Source organism: Calliphora vicina, chromosome 5 (assembly GCF_958450345.1).
Source record: "Calliphora vicina chromosome 5, idCalVici1.1, whole genome shotgun sequence".
NCBI lineage: Eukaryota > Metazoa > Arthropoda > Insecta > Diptera > Calliphoridae > Calliphora > Calliphora vicina.
In genome coordinates this window covers 40,325,700-40,347,916 of record NC_088784.1, presented here as the reverse complement: position 1 = coordinate 40,347,916, position 22,217 = coordinate 40,325,700, and the positions used below count along the sequence as shown (strand labels likewise).

Below are 22,217 nucleotides of genomic sequence, written 5' to 3'. Positions count from 1 at the left end.
GCTCTCACAATCGATCGTATTTCAAGGTTGTTAAGGCGTTTTGGTGTTCCGGCACGTTGCTGATCTTCTAAAATTCTAAATTTTTTTGTTTGTCTATAATTTTTTTTACAGTATTATGGCTTCTTCCTATTATAGAGGAGATTTCACTTGACGATTTGCCTTCATTTTTAAATTTTATTACTTACTTTCTTGTTTCAATTGCAGTTTGTTTTCCCATTTTGGTTTTAAAGTTCTCCCGATCAAACAAGAAAAGCTACTATCTTAAAATCTCATGAGACTAGCAGCAAGATACACAAAAAATTATAATCTAGGCAAAAATAAAGAATAACAATATATTTTTTTATGTAGCTAGAAAAATCTTATTGCTATTCTAAATGTGTACACTTTTTTCTGACGCGTTAAAAATGGAGTATTTTTGGTTTTGTTGTTACTGTTTTTGTTGCAGTTGAAATAGTTTAGTTTTTTGTTTATATATTGCAAGAGAACAATTAAGTGTTTTGTTAAATATACTAGAACTGGAGAAAAAATTGTTTTTTAATATGTAAATAAAACGTTTTAAATGTAAAAACAAGTTGTACACTTTCTTTTGACGCTGACTGTATATAAAGTGGCGTCCTTTTGTGAAACATAACCTCATTTTATCAACGTGAATGGAGAATTATATTGGATTTAAGCATTCAGTATTGGATTTAAAAGGGAAGGTCGGAATTATTTCAACCAATTATATCAACACATTTAATTAAAATATCTGAAGATTAAGCCTTGAGTGGAAAGCGGAAAATGGCTGAAGCCGGGGGCTCTTGCCCGCCGGAAGAGATAGATGACCAGGAGAAACGTAGGAAGAAGTCAACCAAAGTGAAGCCTATGGAAGATGAAGCAACAACAAAGGGTAAGTCGGATAAGGCATTGAATATTGACATAACTCGGACAGAAAACGTGGAATTGTGTGTTAACGACATTAATATAAATCGGGAACAGCCAACTAGAGTGAATATTGAGTATCATTATGATGAGGAACATAAGGGTCCGGTAATTTGTTTACGTGGACGCATATGATGCAAATGGCATGAGAAAATACTTGAATGGTATAACCATATGTAAAACTATTATAGATTTGAAGATTGAAAATGTGTTAGAGATTTCAAAAATTGGTTTTTGAAGATGTAAAGTGTCTTTCAAGAATTATACTGTCGCTAATAATTTTGTAAAGGATTCTAGAATTCGGGAAAAAGGTCTATCACCTAAGATATTTGCACATTTTGTATCGAAAACGGGTATAATCTATGACATACCAACGGAAATATCTGAAGAAGACTTTTTAGAATCTATTTACTCACCAATTGGAATCATCAGGGTGCTGAGGATAAATCGACGACAGAAGAATACTGAAGGTGAATTAATATTTGTACCAACAACGATTATGAAGGTGATTTTTAAGGGTAATGAAATTCCTAAGGAGCTAATCTACGGTTACACAAAAATAAGTGTGAAGTACTTTATACCTTTCGGTCAATGTTATAGATGTTACAGATATAACCATTTTGCCCAACACTGTAAACAAAACTTTGAATTGTGTAGAAATTGCTATAATCAACATGATGATAACAATTGCTTGGTGATCAAGTGCACGAACTGTAAGGCAAATCATCCACCCACATTTAAGGAATGCCCAGCAAGAACTAAGGCGTATGCGTTGAAAAAATTGATGACAGTGGAAAATCTATAAGTCAAAGAGGCCAGGACAAGATTATCGGGTTTATTTACCAACAATTTTTCTATATTAGAAGATTCTGAGAAATTTCCTCCTCTGAAACATGATGATGAAAAACAACAGAAACAACAACATCAATAACCATCACGAGGCAATTAGAGAATTCCATAGAATTTTACCATTCTCGAAGGTGGCAAGGAACAACATGAACAGAGAAAATGCAGAAGCAAATACGCGTAAGTTATTTAAAGAACATCAAAAAGTATTAAGGGATCATTCTATGAACTTTTCTTACAACTTGCCTAGAAATAATTCACGGAAACCTTAAACATCAACGAAACGCAGAACTATGGGGATGAAAATATTATGGAATTATCGGAAACGACGGATATGTCAGATAACTATAACAAGGCAATTGATATTCTTACCAAGGTTTCTCAGGATACCACTAGTATAATTACGAATTGGACAAATGGTATTTTTAACTCGGATCAAACGATAAAAATGTTATTGAACATGAGGGACAATGTAAATAAGGGAATGAATTACATGGATGCTGACAGGATTAGTAAATCAATAATTGAAAAGAAATTTTAAAACACCAGCCTTCAAGATGAAGCTACTACAATTTAATATTCAAAGTTTAAAAAAGAAAGGTAATAAGGAACTACCTGAAATTTTTATGGTTAACAATAATATTGACATTGCAATTATTTATGAAACTTGGTTAACAGATAATGCATGCACAAGTTTGAACAACTATAACTTTGTATGCAAAAACATATAGGATGGGTTTGGTGGTGTTGGATTTTATATCAGAAGACATATAAGATTCACAATTAATAATATGAATTCTCAATATGACACAATATCCATATCAACTATTAGTTTGAAAAGAAATATCACAATAATTTGCAACTATAGTCCTCCAAACATGAATATTCAAGAATTTATTAACGAAATGAGGAAAATATTCAATTATGCAAGGAAACAAAAAAATTAACGTTATTGTGTGGTGATATTAATGCAAAATCTTAACTATGGAATAGAAACTCAACCGATAATAAGAGTATAATAATTGAAGATATTCTTATGAATTCCAACTACAGTTGTATCAATAATGGAACTGACACCTTTATACCACCAAATTCTCAACCATCAGCCATAGATGTGACCTTTTGTAATAGACAAATTACTTCATAGAAGGTAATGAACACTAAAATAACTGGTAGTAGCCATTGTCCAATAATTATCGAAATCAACAATATTATGAAAAATAAGGATTTTAGGAATATTCTCAAGAAGTTTTATAATGATATCAATAATATACAAGTTGTGGGTGACTTAAATGATTTTTCAAAGACGATAAATAATCTTAGAACGAAAAACGCTATAACAGTAACAGATGGGAATATTGGTGGGGAATTGAGTCAAATAAGTTATTTGGCCAACGAAATCTAGTAAGAAACAGATATTTCAAAGATAAATCATTTAATAATCTCGAAACATACAGAGAAATGGAAATTAAACTTAGAAAATATATAAATGAAAAGAAAAATCAAGCTTTTAGTGATCTATTGGATGATCTATCACATCCAAACTCGATTAAGGAAATGTGGAAAAAACTATCAAGAATTACAAAATATCAATTACAACTCATGAACAACTCATGGAACTCCGATCAGATTAAGGAATTCTTATCAAACTTAACGGAACCTAACTCTACGATAAATACTAATAATACACAAACACTAAATTATGCTCCGAATTCGGACATACCAATTATTTCATTTGAACAATTTGAGAAATATATTGCATCTCGAAACCATGACTATGCTAAAGGCGACGATAACATATCATATAGAATATTACAAAAGCTTAAACCTTGCGAAAGAGGAAAACTGTTTAATGAAATTAATCGATTATAGCAAAATGGGATAATTCCAGATTCTCGGAGACGTATTATTATATGTCCAGTACCAAACAAAAATAAGGATTCATCAATAATATCAAATAATCGATCCATTTGTCTTCTTTCTGTTATGTTTAAGACACTTGAATCTTTGATTAAGACACATATTGAAAATCACACCACAATGAACAACTTATTACCTGAGAGATCGTATGCATTCAGGAAGGGGAGATCTACGGCTAAATGCATTAATGATGTCATCACTTCAGTTTATAATCTTAAAAGGAAATGACATCACGTAGTAGCAGCATGCTTAGATATCGACAAAGTTTACGACAATACCAATCACAATTTATTATGTAAAATTATGATAAATAAGAATTTCAATTCCGATATAATAAAATGGCTACACAACTTTCTGGAAAAAGGAATACTCGTACTTGGGAATCAAGAGGCTCAAACAAGTAACGGTTTGGCACAAGGCAGTTTACTTTCTCCGATCTTATTTAACCTTTTCACGGCAAATTTACATGAAATCAATGATGAAAAAACCGCGCTTTTTCAATTTGCGGATGATTTTTTCATGTTGGTATTCGATAAGGATTTCAACATTGTAGGACAATATCTATTGGACAAGTTGACAAGCCTTTCAATTCGTTGTAGGGAATTGGAATTATCCTTCAATTTTGTGGGGACGAGGGCGATTCACTTCGACAACGGACCACGTCCACTAAATTTGATCATCGATACAAAATCAATTCCTGAAGGACAATCAGGTACTAGGGCCGGACTATTGCGAATGGCGACTCATCAATGGATTATGTTAAGAATTTTGTTTGAAATATAAAACGAACTTGTAACTTTTATCGTATTATTAATCAGCAAAAATGCATTAAATATAATTAACACCAACATAAACAATTACCTAAGACAGGCACTGGGTCTTCTGCGATCTACTCCTACGCATATTCTATACTATATGGCTAATGAACTTCCTGCCAAGTTCAGAATTACTCTTCTAACAGCTAAGGAAATATTAAAATCATTACTTCACAAACTTCCAATTTCAAATTATATTAACGAATTACAAAGTATAAAAACAAGCATAGCCAATATTTATCGTCAATATAATTTCATTTTCAATGACATTGATGAACATATGAGGTGCAACAACAACAATGATCATATAACATTCGAAACTGATTTCTTTAAAGGATCCTGTAAAAACAATGCTGTGGCTAATGGAGACATTATCCAAAGATTATTTGCTGAGAAATTTAACTTTTTTAAACATGAGGAATATGAAATCTTATATACTGATGGTTCTGTATCCAACTACTTTACTGGTTTTGCCTTCGTTCATCCTGAATCTGATACTGCTGAATCCTGTTATACATTTATAATATTATCATCAATGACTGCATAACTACTAGCAATTGCATTGGCAATTGACTTTGCTACTCGAAATTCATTCAAGAAAATTGTAATTTTCACGGATTCAAAATCCTGTCTACATGCTCTACAGAATCCTAATCATCAAAACTACATTACACATAGAATCCTTAACAAATGAGACAAATCACAATTTGAGATAATTTATATCAATTAAATTCCTGGTCATATGAACATTTCTGGAAATGAAAAGGCAGATAGAACAGCCAAAGAGGCCTCCAGAAATGGATCTCTGGTACACATCAAATGGCCATTCAAGGATGCAATATCAGTAATAGAATCCCTTTTACAAGGTGAATATAATACCGAATATACTCAGATAAAAATAACAAAAGACGTTGATTATGGTAGGCTATTTCCGATGACGTTAAAGGACTTATGGTTTGGCAATACTGACATGACAAAATTCAAGGCTTCCGACTTGAGAACGCAAGAAGATTCTACACCAAATGGGTGCTGCATCTACGGTTAATTGCGAACACTGGCATAGTGGAGGACACAGCACACATATTTACTCTAATGAGAGAAACAAATTTCCCATCATCATTAAATATAACTTACTCAAAGATTTTTTCCAATTCGAAGGAAAATTAATTTTTCAGTTTTTGGAAAAATTTTGCTATTAAATATTTTTTTTTAATTTTTTTAACGGCAGTTCTCCAAAACTCCATTTTCAATTTTATTTAAATTTTTTTTTAAGAAATTTTAGAATTTTTAGATAATCGCTTATGGATTTATTGACGATATATGAAATTTATTTTATATTATTTATAATATTTCGCTATCTTTTCATTTGAAATTTTAAATATGTATTGCAAATTGGTTAACGTTGTCCGATTTTAGTAAAAATTTCGTGGTATATTTAAAATTATCAAGACTGACAAACATTTTGTTCGGAATGGTTTCAATTCCGTAGTTACAATTCCGATCGATTTCGTTTTAGGTTCTTCAGATTCCGGTTAATTTATTAATTCCAAAAATATTTAATAATTCTTTATTTCTGATTTTAATTTGAACAGCGTTTTTTATATTAAAGCAAAAGTTATGTTTTTGCTACAGAAACTGATTTAAAATTTTAGAAAAACAAATAATTACAATTGTAACATGAAAGTGGTTTCATTCCGAAAGAAATTTTCGTTTTACTTTTTCTGAAAAAGCAAAAAAACGGAATTAATTCCACTTTCGATCGGAATGGAATTCTGTTACAGGCCAGTATGTGGACTGTAATATTCTGAATATATTTTATTTAAAATTCATAACAGTAATGAAATTGGGCCTAGTCGGCAAAATATTCCAGGTATCAGATCAGCAAGGTATTCCAGGGAAATCAGAAATGTGCTATAAAAATGTTATCGTGAAATTTGCAGGTTCGTAAATAATGATAAACGGAAAATATTATTTGAACATCAGATGAATTGCAAATTGAGTTCAGGAGTTGGTAAGTTGTGGTATATACTTCGGTATCTCTCTGACGAAGAAGGATGATAGTGTCGCATTAAGCTTGCCGATACCACCTAGGGTAGAACATATATTGAATTGACAAAAAATGTACACCAAAGAAAAAAGGCAGTACAATTAATAAAAAAATTACATTTGTGTTTTAATTGAAAAAACGTCCTTAAATTCATTAAATAACACATTCTTGAGTAAAGAACAAAACAATTAGATCGTAAATATAGTCAGGTTTTTAATTGTGTTTAAAAACAAGGTTAATTTGAACAAGTTAATTAGAAGAAGTTAATATTTAATACTGAATATCACTTGTTTTTTGTACATTTGGTTGTTTATATAAATATTAAAAAATTATAATTAATTTTTCAAAATTCAAACTTAAATTCATTAAATAACACATTCTTGAGTAAAGAACAAAAACTCTCTAAATTTTCAATAAAAATCATATTTCTTTCTTTTCCCCGAAAGGTAAACATTTAAGTGAATATTTTCTCAGTTGTTGTTCATGAAATATTATGTTCGATTCTTTCAGCCATCGTGTGTTTGTTGCTCTTTTTTAAAAGGACAAAAAATACCAATGCCTTGGGGATTTAGAGGGTTAACATATTCTACAAAAATGTTCTTCGTAACATTTTACATAAATTTGAAGAATACATTTTATACCTAAAATGTCCTTTAAAATAAAATTCTTAATAAATGCGAAATTAACCCTATGCTCTCTTTTTTTATTCCTTTTTTCTGACTTTCTGGTTGAATTTTCCGTTTTGATGTATTCAGGGACTTATAGTAATATTTCACGTATAATTTTTTTGCAGAACAGTTTATCCCTTTAAATCCCTGTTTTAATGGTGGTTTTTGCACTTTTTTTAAAAAAGGACAAAAAAGACCCATGCCTTGAGGATTTAGAGGGTTAACATATTCTACAAAAAGATTCTCCGTAACATTTTACATAACTTTGCTGAACACATTTTATACCTAAAATGTAAGAATGATATGGTTTCTTATAAAGATTAACAATAAGAATGTGCCAGAGTTGGGAAACTTTAACCCGCCCTCAAATTAAATTGTAGCATAAACCATATGTCAACTATACCGACAGAATATTGAAATGCAAAAGAATTAATATCATATTACAGAAACGACAAAACAGTAAACACTTTGTGTGTTGTACTAATCGTTACTTAATTTTTATGTGATTCTTGCGTTCAATGTTCAGTCCAACTGCTACATTCTCCACTTTAGGTTAAAATGCAATGTAAGCATTAATTTAGTATATAATCAATAAAATTTTAATAAATGGACACACTTTGCATTACCAACTCTGAGCTGTAATTTAGCTCGAGCAAAGTGGTATAAAAATAAAACAACTTTTGATTTTCTTCTCTTATATGGCGATCCTGCCAGTCTTTGGGAGTGCTAGAAAATAAAAAAAAGCACCCAAAAGCATATTGGCATATTTTTGATCCTGCCTGTCCTTCGGAGTGCTTAATTTTAGAGCACCCAAGGAAAAATATTGTTTACAAATTGTAATATTTTATTTACACCAGTCTTTTGGAGTGCTTAACAAACAAAAAAGAGCACCCAAAAGTAATCTTGTGGTTCCTGGCGGACAGCCAAGTCTCCGCCAGAGGTTCTGTACGGCCAAAGTACAGAATGAGATCGCCTGGCTCAAAGGCGATCACTATAGAAGAAGTCCTAAACCAAAGGAAGATCCTGCCATGTGGTTAAAAATCGACCGGAGCGATATCCTTCTAAAAGCCTCATCAAAATAAAATGTATATAAAAAGAAATATAGAAAAAAATATGTATATGGGGCATTTCACGTCAAGTGAACCAACTTTTGAAATCGATGTCTTCCGATCGCGATGAAATTTGCACCATGTTAGTTCTATTGGATAGTAATTCGGACACCATTTTTCAACAAGATCGGTCAAGAACTCTCTGAGTTATAGGAGGTCAAAATTTACCATTTTGGCCAAACAGGTGTATTTTTTTTATCCATATAACTTATTACCTATTGTTCTTAGCAAAATGTGTCCCAAATAGTTTAGATAGCTATTTATGCAATCTTTCGAAAAAAAAAATTAAAAAAATTTAATAAAATATTTTTGTTTTTTTTTTTAAATCAAAAATATTTTTGACTTTTTTTTTCAAAATGGGCCCTTTTTATTTTTTTTTTTTTTATTTTTTTTAAGAAAGCTTAGGTCTTTTCCTAAGCGACCTATATGGTCGCTTAGTGGGATGCGAGTGGGATATCTATCAAAAAAAATATTTTGTAACTCAAGATTTAAAATTTTTGAATTTTTTTGCAAAATCAAAAACTTTGTTGACTTTTTTTAAAAAAAATGGACCCATTTTTTAATTTTTTTTGGGATGCGAGTGGGATATCTATAAAAAAATGTTTTGTAACTCAAGACGTACAATTTTTTACTTTTTTTTGAAAAATCAAAAACCTTTTTGACTTTTTTTTTCCAAAATGGACTCTTTTTTTATTAATTTTTTTTCTCAAAAGAAAGCTTAGGTCTTTTCCTTTAAAACCTTTTTGGTCGCTTAGTGGGATGCGAGTGGGATATCTATCAAAATAAATGTTTTGTAACTCAAGACAAATGTTTTTAAATTGATTTTTTTCATATTTGTGTGTAAGTGTTTCTAAAACCTTAAAAATAAAAACCACAACAACTGACCGATAATAGCCACTGGAGGGGTGCAATATGAGGCCGACCGCTATTAATTTTCCACCCCCAAAATTTGTCTGAGTTTTGTATCTTGCGGCCAATCCTTGAGGTAGTTTTCAGCGCACGTGATTTTCATTGTTAAAATAGCAGGTGCCCCAGAAACAAATTTTTGGAATCAAGTGGAAATATTTTATGGCCCTTCTCCGAAGTACCAGTTTATTTATTATTTTATGACATTTGACTTTAAGAAGTGGGTGGAGAGGTAGAAGTTGACAGGTAGGTTATTTATATGGTGGTTTATTTTTATTATTATTTGTAACATTTGGTTAAACTAGGTACTTTAGTATGTAAGCCCTTCTTGACCCTAATAAAAGATTTTAGACTCATTCATTAAAACGTACTACCTATATGATCTTAAAAAACTATTTATTGTCATTCTGAAGACATACGGAAATCAGTTTTTTAGAAACAGCGTTAAAGTTAAGACGTGTGTTATTTACATAAATACTTACAAAATTCAAAATGTCTACGACTTCTAAAAAGGCTAAGGCTGAAAATGAAATTTATTCGTCTTTTTGTTTTAATCCCTTTAACAAAATGAAGCACAGATCATCAGATATGCGAAATATTTCCGACGGCTTATTAAAAAAATTCCCTACGCTGTCAAAACGATTGAAAATTTGTGGATCATGCAGGAAAGAGCTCGGAAAGTTGAACGAATTACCGAATTTGAATAGTAATGAGCCTTGCGTTGAAGTTATTCCAGATGAAGACAAAAGTAATTCCGAGAATGAAGTCAGAACTGTTGATGATGATGGTTATTCTAACTTTTCAAATTCAACGAATGAGTGTCGAAACCAATACCATAAGGATGCAGTAGAAGTTCTTGAACAAATAAAAGAGAAATACAAAACGTCACAGAGTGAAGCTGAAAGAATTCAACTTCTCACGCTTGCTCCAAGAACATGGAGTTCTGCAAAAACAATGACTGAGTTTGGAACGTCTCAACGAAAAGCAAGAATTGCTAAACAATTGGTTGCTGAGCATGGGATTCTCACACTCCTTTTAGTCAAAGAGCAGTGGTCATTCTTCAAGGACTTGAAAACACATTTGAAGTCTGGTGAATTCATTATTTCATTTGATTTCGCAGAGAACTATAAATATGTTCTTCAGGATTCCATACAAGCATTCCACTTCAATAACGACCAAGCAACTATATTCACAGTAGTTATTTACTACATGAAAGAAGAAAACCTGGAACACAAAAGTATGGCAATCATATCCGACGATTTAAAACATGACACCGTTGCAGTTTATGAGTACCAGAAGATAATACTAAATTATCTAAAATCAAAATTTACAGTAGAAAAGGTATACTACGTTTCGGACGGAGCTCGTCAACATTTTAAAAACAAAAGTAGCTTCGCAAATCTTACAGCTCATGAAAAAGATTTTGGAATGCCAGCTGAGTGGCATTTTCATCCTACTGCTCATGGTAAAGGAGCATGTGATGGTATTGGAGCAAACCTCAAAAGAAAAAAAAAATCAAAAATATTTTATTAAATTTTTTTAATATTTTTTTTCGAAAGATTGCATAAATAGCTATCTAAACTATTTGGGACACATTTTGCTAAGAACAATAGGTAATAAGTTATATGGATAAAAAAAACACCTGTTTGGCCAAAATGTCAAATTTTGTTCTTGACCGATCTTGTTGAAAAATGGTGTCCGAATTACTATCCAATAGAACTAACATTGGTGCAAATTTCATCGCGATCGGAAGACATCGATTTCAAAAGTTGGTTCACTTGACGTGAAATGCCCCATATAATAAATTTAAAAAAAAACTACTGTGCATCCATTTGCACGTATAGGGTCAGTAGGCGTTAACCGCCATTTGACAAAAATTTAACCATAAAAATATAGAAAAAATAAAATGTAAACTATAATATATAATAAATAATTTTTAAGAAATAGAAATTAATTACATAGTTCTTATTAAGTCTAATTAAGTAAAAAAAAAAAAAAATTTTAAGGTCCTTTGAAATAGATTAGAAAGGATAAAAAATGCATATTTGTACAGAAATAGTAAATCTTACAAGATCATTAGAAAATGCATACATATTGAACGGTTTGTCATGCGAATTGGCAAGTAAATATTCTACACAGGTTGCCGTAAAGGCACTTGCTAAAAACTGCACCATTGATAAAGTTAAACTTATCATGGAAGCAGGACAGTTTAACAGCATGAATGAAGCTGTCAGTAAGTTTGTAAATAGCTGTACCGAGGCAACAGGTCAGCAGAATGCCATACTATACTATGGCCAAAGACAGAATAATTATGATAGGAGAAGAGACTATAACAGAAATAACAATAACTTTTATGCCAACAATGACTTTAAAAATCCGAATAGTAACGGAAATAATACTAATGACAGCAACAGAAATAGATGGCGACGTGCTAACAACCGCGGAAGTTATGTAAGAGCAGCCAATCTATCTGATAGCGATTCGGAAAACCCGAACGCTCCCTAGGATCAGAATAGTGTACAATCTTAACCTCAACTTTAGCATTTTCATAAGACTACAGATTAATCAAACTAAAGAATTATTAACATTGCTAGTGCAGATATATCCTTGCTAAAACACCAATATGACTTTAAAAAATTAAATACTAAATATATAACAAAATTAAGTGGAATAGGTGAAGGCAAAATTAGATCTCTGGTACGATGTTTTTTTTTTATCTAAGTTTTTTTTTATCTAAGATACAAGTAGTTTTTAATACCTCATAACTTTCACGTTGTGAGAGATGAATTCACCATACCATGCGACGATATTATAGAAATGGATTTCATTAAAAAATATAACTGCGTTCTTGAATTCAGCCAAGACCAGGATTGTTTTATTTTAAGACCTGAAAATTTTCCACAGCAGATAGAAGTACCAATTATAAGTGCTTACAGCGATATTACGTTGCCTGCCAGAGCAAAGGTGATTCGTCAAGTAAGATTCACTCATGCTGAACAAGAAATAAATTGTTCCAAATCAGGAGCCCCAAGAAGGTGTATTTAAAGCTAACACGTTGGTTAAATCTGACAATGCCTTTATTAGGATTTTAAATACCAATGAAAAGATAATTATGTTGCTGATGCATTATCACGTATATCCATAAATGACTTGAAAAAAATAAACAATGAAAATAACAATATATACAAAATAAACACACGATCAATGGCAAAAGAGTCACTTAAAAAGTCTCCAGTTACAATAAACAAACGGCATTTAGAAAATGAAAATGAGAAGCCCAATATATTTGTACCAATTATGAATTCTGACGTCAGAAAATTTTGTAAGCTAAAGATTACCCCACAAAAGTTTTATATTAAACGTGGCAAATCTACATTAGCATGTATACAAATGAATGAATTGTTTATTAATGGAAAATTTGACTTTGGACAATTTTTCCCAAGGCTCGAAGAAGTGGCCGGTAAACTAAACATTAATAAATTACAAGTGGCACCTAGTGAGAAAATTTTCGAATTTATCTCTATTAATGAATTTAAAGAAATGGGCAATAAATTATTAAAATTATTAAAAGTAGCGCTACTTAATGAGGTGATCCACGTAACAAGTGCCAAATTAATAACAGAGATAATGAAACGATACCACGATGATCCAGCAGAAGGAGGACATTCTGGTGTTTCAAGAACTCTTAATAAAATAAAAAGATATTATTTCTGGAAGATGTGTAAAAAATGCCAGTCGGCTAAAATTACAAAACACACAAAAATGCCATTGACTTTGACAAACACACCGACTAAACCATTTGATACGGTAATAGTGGATACTATAGGTCCACTACCAAAATCTTATAACGGAAATTCTTATGCTGTCACAATAATATGTGACATGACAAAATATCTTGTAACGGTACCCATACAAGATAAAAGCGCAAAATCAGTTGCGAAAGCTATATTTGAACATTTTATTCTTACTTATGGTCCGATGAAGACGTTCATTACGGACATGGGTACAGAGTACAAAAACTCAGTACTTAATGAATTGTGTAACCTTTTAAAAATAGAGAATATTACATCGACTGCTTATCATCATCAGACACTAGGAACTGTGGAAAGAAGTCATAGAACCTTCAACGAATATGTAAGATCATACATATCCGTTGACAAAAGCGATTGGGATGAATGGCTCAAGTATTTCACTTATTGTTTTAATACTACGCCATCTACTGTACATGACTACTGTCCTTATGAGTTAGTTTGGGTTTCAACAATTTAATGAGGTTCAATCAATAGCTCCTGTATATAATGTAGAAGATTATGCTAAGGAAGTTAGATATAGATTAGAAGTGGCACATAAGAGGCCCCGAGAACTAATTGATAGGTATAAGTTAAAACAGAAATTAAATTATGATAAGACATTGTTAGATTATACATTTAAAATAGGAGATTTAGTTTTAGTTAAAAATGAAGCAGGTCATAAATTAGATCCACAATATAAAGGACCTTTTGAAATTAAAAATATAGATTTAAGAAATAATGTAACAATAATAGATAAGAAAAATAACAAAGAGCAAATAGTTCATAAGAATAGACTTAAGATTTTTAACAATGAATAGAATTAAAATTTTCCATTATAAAGTCTACGTAGACATATTTTATATTACTTATAAGACATATATTTTGTAATAAAATTTAATATTAAGGTTATTGTAACCATTTGTTAAAGAATGTCCATACACTTAAAAACTGTATGAACATTCTTCCGTAAAAGGGAGGTGTAGCATAAACCATATGTCAACTATACCGACAGAATATTGAAATGCAAAAGAATTAATATCATATTACAGAAACGACAAAACAGTAAACACTTTGTGTGTTGTACTAATCGTTACTTAATTTTTATGTGATTCTTGCGTTCAATGTTCAGTCCAACTGCTACATTCTCCACTTTAGGTTAAAATGCAATGTAAGCATTAATTTAGTATATAATCAATAAAATTTTAATAAATGGACACACTTTGCATTACCAACTCTGAGCTGTAATTTAGCTCGAGCAAAGTGGTATAAAAATAAAACAACTTTTGATTTTCTTCTCTTATAAAATTCAGATGTAAACTTTCAAAACGCCGAAAGTTTTTTTTTGTCTCCTCTATCAAAATTTATTGGTCGGACCTTGTAATTTTGGAAAAAATTTGATTTTGTTGTATAGTGTTATTTTTAAACCGCGATGTCTTTGGGACCCATCAATGAATGAAGTACTACATGTCGATATTCACTAAGAATTCAATACTTTCCATTATTATTTAATGTAACGTGTATGAAGTCCGACAGAATCCGTTTTTTCAGGCCTAAACCGACACTTTTAAATTTCCAAAAAATTTTACATATTTTAATTTAGACCATGTTTCAGCTCATTTTTAGGTGCCCTCAGAACACACTTCACATTGTGAAATCATTAATAATCTTGTTTTTTATTTTTGACGGAACAGTTTTTAATGGATGCTTAGACATTTTATTATATTCAAAGCGTATTTCTTCTTTCAAATTTACTAATTTATCTTTTTTTCTATATGTATATATAATTTTGTGTCCTATCGAGACCGAATATTCGGTCCGACTGTATAATTACTATAAAATTCTTCCAAATTAAAACCACAGCAAACTTTGTTAATTCATATATTTAAGTATTTATTATTTTGACACAATAATTTAGATGTACTACATTCATCGATTTAGTATAGAATTAATTAGGGAAATATTTTCGTATTTAATTGATTGAAATGTTCAAATATTTTATGTCATCTCTACATGCATATCAATTATATTTCTTTTTTATTTATTTATGAATGTATGTGTACTCGATACATTCATAATTATTATTTAAGTATAATTTAAAATGACTAGGAATACTGTGTTGTGCAAAACTACTCTATTTGGATGACAGGTATGGCATCAATATCAATCATACGTAATTATCAGCTACTTTAGGGATAAAATCTAAATTCAGTTTAGGAATAAGCGATGAAAAATGAAAAATGAAAGCACAAAACAGTTTCCAACACCTGTATACAAATCAAGTCCATATGTTTGTTCCTTTTTTATAATATTCACTTTATTTTATGTTTCATGTTGTTGTTACTTAATATCATTTAATTTTATTTTGCAAATTCGAAGACAACAAGATGATGCTACACTTTTCAAGTGCTGACTACCTTTTTGATATTATAAAAATAAAGTTAAAAACAAAACAACTGATACTCAGTAAATAGAAATTTAAATAAAATAAATTAATTTAAAATTATAGTGTCCATATTCATATACAATTATTGCTAAATATTTCATTCTAAATAATATAAAATTCAAAACAGATAGTGTTTCAAAATTGTTGTATTTAGTAGTATTGTAGAGTGTATTCAATAATGAGTCTTATTACGGTGTGTGCGATTTTCACTTAAAATTAAACTAGTTTTCTAAATACATAAAATAAAAACAAAACTAAAGTAAAGTAAAACATATATAAAAATATTAAATAATAAATAAATATTTCTGATTATAAAATAACTTGAATAAATACATACAATAACAAAAAAATAAAAGAAATATAGATATTGTCATTTAATTCATAATTCTTAATGATTGATTGATTATGTTTTAACAAAGAGGCAAAGAAGTTTGAGTAAAAAGAAGGAACGAAAGGATAATAATTTATTAGGAAATTAGTTGTAATAATGGTTAGAGAGAGGAGGGTAGCAGCAATGGCAGCAGTAGCAGCATCTTGTGTAAATATATTATATATTTGTAGAGAGGCCATCGTCACCTGTTATGACTATGACCGGCTGCATGGGCCTTTGCTTGTTTTTGATTTATTTGCATTGACTGCGAACCACTGGAATGACTAGATGATGTATTCGCTGCTCCAGCTGTCGATGACGACGAGGAGGAAGCCGTTGTGGCCGAGGGAATGTGATTGTGTTGAAATCGTTCTCGATCACGTTCAGACTGGTGCTGATTGTGATGATGATGGTGATGACGACGACCGCCACGGAAATGATGACGTCTGCCACTTCCGCTCTGATGCTGATAATTGTTATTAGTTGGATCATCGCGCTGTGTATGTTGAACAACCGGTGCAAATGCAGTTTTAATATTTGCACCAATCGAATCCTAAAGGAGTACATAATACAAATTAAATATAAATGTTTAATAAAGAAGTCTAGAAGGAAAGAAAAATACTTAAATCACATAAAAATTGGAACATATAATTAAAAATGAACAGTGTTAATTCTGTTTTTATAAATATTTTCATTTGTATCCCTCACAAATCCAAATATAGTTTGCTAACCTATACCGGTCGCAAAAACCTTGAAAATTTCGTTAAAGTCTGGAACAGTAAGGTCGATCGGATGTATAAAGCAAATAGGATAATTAAAACAATAGTTTTATTTCAATAAATTTTATTGAAATTATTTTTTTATTGGGCTGTAGATGTTTGAGTTTTTATATTTTATAAATTTAGTTTGTAGGATGCAAAAAAGTTATCATTTCACACAGCAGAACCATTTCATTTCACACACGGCCTAACAACAGAAAATTAGTGGATATATCAGAAATCCGATTTAAATAACCAAATTTTTGTCTCCCTAACTAAAATTAAGCAAATCATAGTAGAATTAAATTTATTTTGAACTGAGTTCAATTTTAATATGTAATAGTTAAAATAATACATTGAAAATGTACTTTAGACAATTGACAATTGGAATGCATTTTCTACCCTGCCAATGCCGTTATCAACAAATTTCATTGTTCAGGATTTATTGTAAATATCATATATTTAATCTATTAACAATAAATTCAGTTACCACACTAGAAAAGTGTTAAGATGCTTAACAATAAAACTTCTAAGTATATAAATACTGATATATTAGATTTTGGCCGATTATTTGAAAAATTGTACTGGTTTTTGGATAAATTTTGTATTAAAATATTCTCGACAATAAAAAGATGTTATTACTATTTCCCGAGATTGGAAAAAGTTCGGGAAATAGGATCTCTATTGTGAAATATAATGGTAACAAAATTAGACAAATCTGTGCTGTGTAACAGAGATCAATTTATGTCTTTGAGGCTTAAAAAGCATAAATATATATTTTTTTATTATAGACTAAAACCAATTTGCAGCAAAACAAGAAAAATAGAAACACACATACCTTCTGTAGTTGTTGTTCAGCTATAGATCCTGCTTCAGGTGTAGCAGAACCACTGCTACTGCCACCACTAAGCTCAACAAAATTTGAAGTGTAATTATTGCCACCACTCTCTGTAGTTTCAGCAATAGCTGTTTCTTCTTGCTGTTTACGATTTAGTCGACGACGAATTTCGGCTTCTGTTTCAATTGACAAAACAGCACCAACTTCAGCTTCAGAATCTATAATGGCACCACGACTCTTCTGATGTACGAATAATGAAGACATTCGTTGTTGCAGTTCTCTCAACTCGGGGGTGGGTTGAAAATCTGGAGCATTTTGCAAATCAGATGGTGGCATGGCACAGTGCAAGCTATCAGTTTCATCCTTAATATTTTCACGGCATACTGGACAATATGCTTGAAATGGTTTAGCCGTTTTCTGTTGCCAAGCTGGTAATTTATTATATTCATCTTGGTAGTTGCGACGCATCGCATTCAAATGGCGTGCTAAACAATAACTATGCAAGTAGTGGAAGCATTCCGTGCGTGTAAATTCATCGCCATCACAAAACCCATACAAACACACCACACACTGGCCACTTGGCAAATTGCTGCCTGTCAAGTGTTCACGCACAACTTCAATCAAATCAAACACCACCGGGAATCCTATCGACTCATTTAGTTTACTTTCAATTGCGGCTTTTATTTCTGCCATACGTGTATCATCTAACCCACGTGGACGCACTAGCTTATATTCGGGACTAACTTCCGGATAGCCTGCAGTTGGTATCACTTGCAAAGTAACGCATACATATTGCTGTTCTGAGTCCTCGCCGACAACCGGAAAAATCGTGGTTTCAATTAATATTGGAATACTAAGAACACAATTTTTTTTAGAGTTTAATCAATTTCTATAATAAATTTCATACCTTTCTGAATTTCGCTCTATAAGCACATCGTCCATTAAAATAGCTTCCAAAGACTCTATCTCATCCAATAATCTGTGTGGCATATAAATTTCAATTGAATTGATTTCTTTTGGCTACAGTAGCAATTTCTTTACTTACGCATCCATTCTGGTTTCTTAAATATGGAGATTTTTTTAAAATTTGTAAATTTAAAGATTTTTTCTTACTTTACTTTCTACTTGCATCAAAAAATCGATTGTAAACGACTCCTTCCACTTTTTATTAATGAAGTTTGTACAAGAAATGCAATAACAACAACAATTTGTTCCTTTTGGTTTTGACAGATGTCCAATTGCATTAATACCTTTTAAGGGTTGCCAAGCCAAAGCTATTGTAATAAACTGGGAACCTTTCGATCAAATTAAATGTATATTTAATACAATATTATTAACATTATTGATAGTTACAACATATTTTTGCACACGAGTTAAGTATTTAATACATATTTGCAATATTGCGAGCTTTGTTTTCGTTTTTAGTATTCACAATAGCATCAAAACATAAACTGAATAAATCACAATAGCTTCAGCATTGCCAGCTGCAAATATAACCGGCAAATTTAATAAATTACTAAACATTGATTAACCCTGGAGCTGCTAACATTTTTGAATAATATGTTTTATTATGGATCTTGTCTTATTTGCAATATTATGTTGGAAGTTCTTCTTTGTATTTAATAAAATAAAAATAAATTATGTTGAGTTTTACAGCTCATGTTAGTAAAACTAACTAACAATTATTGCAATTTTGATTACTTTTTGAATATGGAATTTCTTATTTTACAATTAAAAAATTTATTATTTGCTGTTTTTAAACAAAATTCTCAAACATTTTTAAATCGCTAGTGATTTTGAACCAGATTCTGCCGATTAACTCTGATGAGTTCAAAATATTCAAACAACAATTTATAGCTGTAATCAGCTGTTTTCTTGAATGAAAATTGAAACGCCAATTTGAATGAGAAATTGAATTGAACAATCAAGTAAGATAGATTAATGCGTTAACTGCGTTTTGTGAGTTGAGAAAAAAAAATTTGGAACAAGATATTAATTATCGAAACTTATATAAGTAACAGTTATTTAAGTATTTCTGTATTTTTTACCAAAACAAATTCACCAATTGTAAAATATACTTTATAACTATCGAATTACAATAAATTACTAAATTGAATTAATTTCGTTTTTCAACACTGTTGACTAGCTGTCAAGTTTGTTTTTGCATAAACAGACGTTAATTTTTGAATATGAGATGAATGACAACACTCGCAAAGCTTTTTACGAAAAGGATAATTATAGAGAAAAACGGCTAGATATTGACGAAGATCTTTTTGAGTATTGGAATAATAAAAAAATATTAATTCCGTGGATACAGAAATTAGCTGGAAGTAAGTGTAGAATGGTCGTTTTCAGCATTAATATTGATTCTTGGATATTTGCGGTACAATTTATTTGAAGAGAATTTGTTGGCAATTATGGTTGTGAGACTTAATTCTGATAATTTTTGAATATGTATAACAATTTTTAATTTTCATGTTTTTATAAATGTCCGAATTTAAATTTATTTATGAATATAAACACATTTTATGTTATTACTAGCTCTCCCGACAAACGTTGTTCCGCCATACATATTATTTCTAGTGAATATTTTGATTCTAGCGAAATGAAATAAACTTTACGACCTATTTTCATATTTACCAAACATACATATAATATCATACAAATCGGTAGAGCCATTTCCTTCTGTTTGAAATTCAATCGGCACTTGAATTATATGGATATTGCTAATATGTACAACTAAAAGTGCGATTAAAAAATGGGATGGTGAGGATAGGAGGCTTAAAATTTGGGGTTACATTTACGTATTTGATGATGACAAATAAAACAAATGCGAAAAAATGTTGTTGGTAAATAAAATGGATACAATTTTTCTGGATAATGACCTAGTGGTATGAAAAACATACTTTTACGTTTTAACCTTTAACTAACCAACGTTAGTTTATTTCCTTTAAATAAACCGGATACTTTTGATTGCAAATAATAGCCGTTTAGTAGTTTGAAAATGGTAACAACTCTTTATTTATTCAAATGTACAACAACAACAGAATTAAACATAGTAGAAAAATAGAAGGTAGTTTCATTCTCTCTTTATTTTTTAAAATTCTACGTCTGACATGCTTAAGGATTTTGACGTTTTCGTTAAAATAGTAATGCCATATCAATTTCAAATTTTCTCTTTGGGAATACATAATTTTCATTAATTTGAAAATTATTAAAAAAATAGAAAAAATATTAACCCAACAACAACAACAGTTTATGGATGTATGTAAAGCTTGCGAAGAAGATTTGCCAAAACAGCCAATGGTGTGCTCCGAGCATTTAGTTAAAAGTAATATTTCAGTTTAAACAAAGCGTGTGAGATTGGATATGAATGCTGTCCCAATGAACACAAGGTAACTTTAAAATACTATTTATGATGTAAACATATTTTGGCATATATATCACCGATTATTACCGATCATAATCCATTAACTATGCACACTGGAGTAGAATCGAAATTATTTGAAAATAAATCTCGTATTTCTAAACGGCGTACCCAAGGAATATTCGAGTTTAAGATTTGAAAATGAACCCCACAAATACTTCAATGGCGGCGCTATGGGACCCAAAGTAGGGCACCTTCGACATGTAAATTTGTTAAACGCGTGCCATTTTTTGTTTTCCATCCGATTTCAAAGACTTTTTATATTTTCTGAGAGTGCTCGGCTAGATCTTGAAAATACATTCTTCCGTGTGCTACTTGTCTCTTATAATTAAACCTCCATTTAAAAGATATAAAATATTTACATAGTAATAAAAAAAATGAAGAAAATGCATACATATAAAAATAGTCAACGTGTTTTAATAAGTAATCGAACGTTAGGAATTGAATCAATAACTCCCAACACAACATAATACATTTTTATTTAAATAATAAATTAAATTACACATTTTTTGTAAAAAATTCTCGAAAATCTTAATCATTTTTTGGAATGTGGCAACGCTTTTTATAATGCTCACAAAAAAAGGAAACTTCAAAAAACCTTATTTAAAAAAAAAAAAATTGGATTGAAACTACCTTCTATATTTTTATCATGGAATTAAATAGTCACTCAATGTTTTTTATACACGTTTGTAAATTCTAAGAAATACAGACACAATTTATAATGTACACGAATTTACTTGAAAAACACAACACACACACTTTAAGGCACTCAGTTGATGTTTATTTGAATAGCGTCTCTGATAAACTGACTCACGACTGCAACCTCTGCCACTATTTATAACACAGCCATCTGCACTCTAGATTGTTCTTTAACTGTCAAAATTCGAATATTCTAGATCTTACTAATACATACGCCATCTGTGGTGTACTTTCTACAATGTTCTTTAACTGAATATTCGAATACAGCGTTGCCAACTTACGATCAAATAAACTGAAAGCTTTTATTTAATAATGCCGACAGATATGTTACAGTTTGCTATTACAGCACTCTTATTTGAAAGCATTGTGCTACTTTTAAATCAGCCCTTAAAATCGTTATATTTGAATTCAAGTACAATTTCGTAACAATATATTTATTTAAGAGTATTTCAATGACATTTTCTCAATCCTCATACATAATAGGATCCTTATACTAATGTAATTCCTATATTTCTCATCACATTTAGGTGGATGGTATTTAAGACTCGGTACGGCCGAATATAGTACTCTTCCTTGTTTACAAATTTAATTCGTTTTAAAAATAGTATGTTAATTTTGTTCAATATGCGTACATCATATTTCAAAAATGGTTAATATGT

At 30.5% G+C, this 22,217-nt stretch overlaps 2 protein-coding genes across 2 annotated transcripts; one reads left to right on the top strand and one right to left on the bottom strand.

Annotated features, from left to right (window-relative positions):
- Positions 1-11,269: 11,269 nt before the first annotated feature.
- Positions 11,270-11,737, top strand: LOC135961185 (putative uncharacterized protein DDB_G0286751). Its single transcript, XM_065512681.1, has one exon. The coding sequence runs from the start codon at positions 11,270-11,272 to the stop codon at positions 11,735-11,737; it is 468 nt and encodes a 155-aa protein (XP_065368753.1).
- Positions 11,738-14,888: 3,151 nt separating this feature from the next.
- LOC135961837 (E3 ubiquitin-protein ligase RNF25) lies at positions 14,889-18,640 on the bottom strand. Its single transcript, XM_065513457.1, has 4 exons — positions 18,478-18,640; positions 18,340-18,411; positions 17,433-18,285; positions 14,889-16,389 (listed from the first exon to the last, which is right to left on the bottom strand). Exons 1-4 carry the CDS (start codon positions 18,483-18,485, stop codon positions 16,039-16,041), a joined length of 1,284 nt encoding a protein of 427 aa, XP_065369529.1. The 5' UTR covers positions 18,486-18,640; the 3' UTR covers positions 14,889-16,038.
- Between the last annotated feature and the right edge of the window lie 3,577 nt (positions 18,641-22,217).

Bases quoted from the DNA above. Each gene is read 5' to 3' on its own strand.
- LOC135961185 (XM_065512681.1), top strand. From the start codon at position 11,270: ATGCATATTTGTACAGAAATAGTAAATCTTACAAGATCATTAGAAAAT.
- LOC135961837 (XM_065513457.1), bottom strand. The intron at 18,286-18,339 runs GTATGAAATTTA...TTGTGTTCTTAG, and splicing joins ATAGAGCGAAATTCAGAAAG to TATTCCAATATTAATTGAAA. The intron at 16,390-17,432 runs GTATGTGTGTTT...GTACTCCTTTAG, and splicing joins CTGAACAACAACTACAGAAG to GATTCGATTGGTGCAAATAT.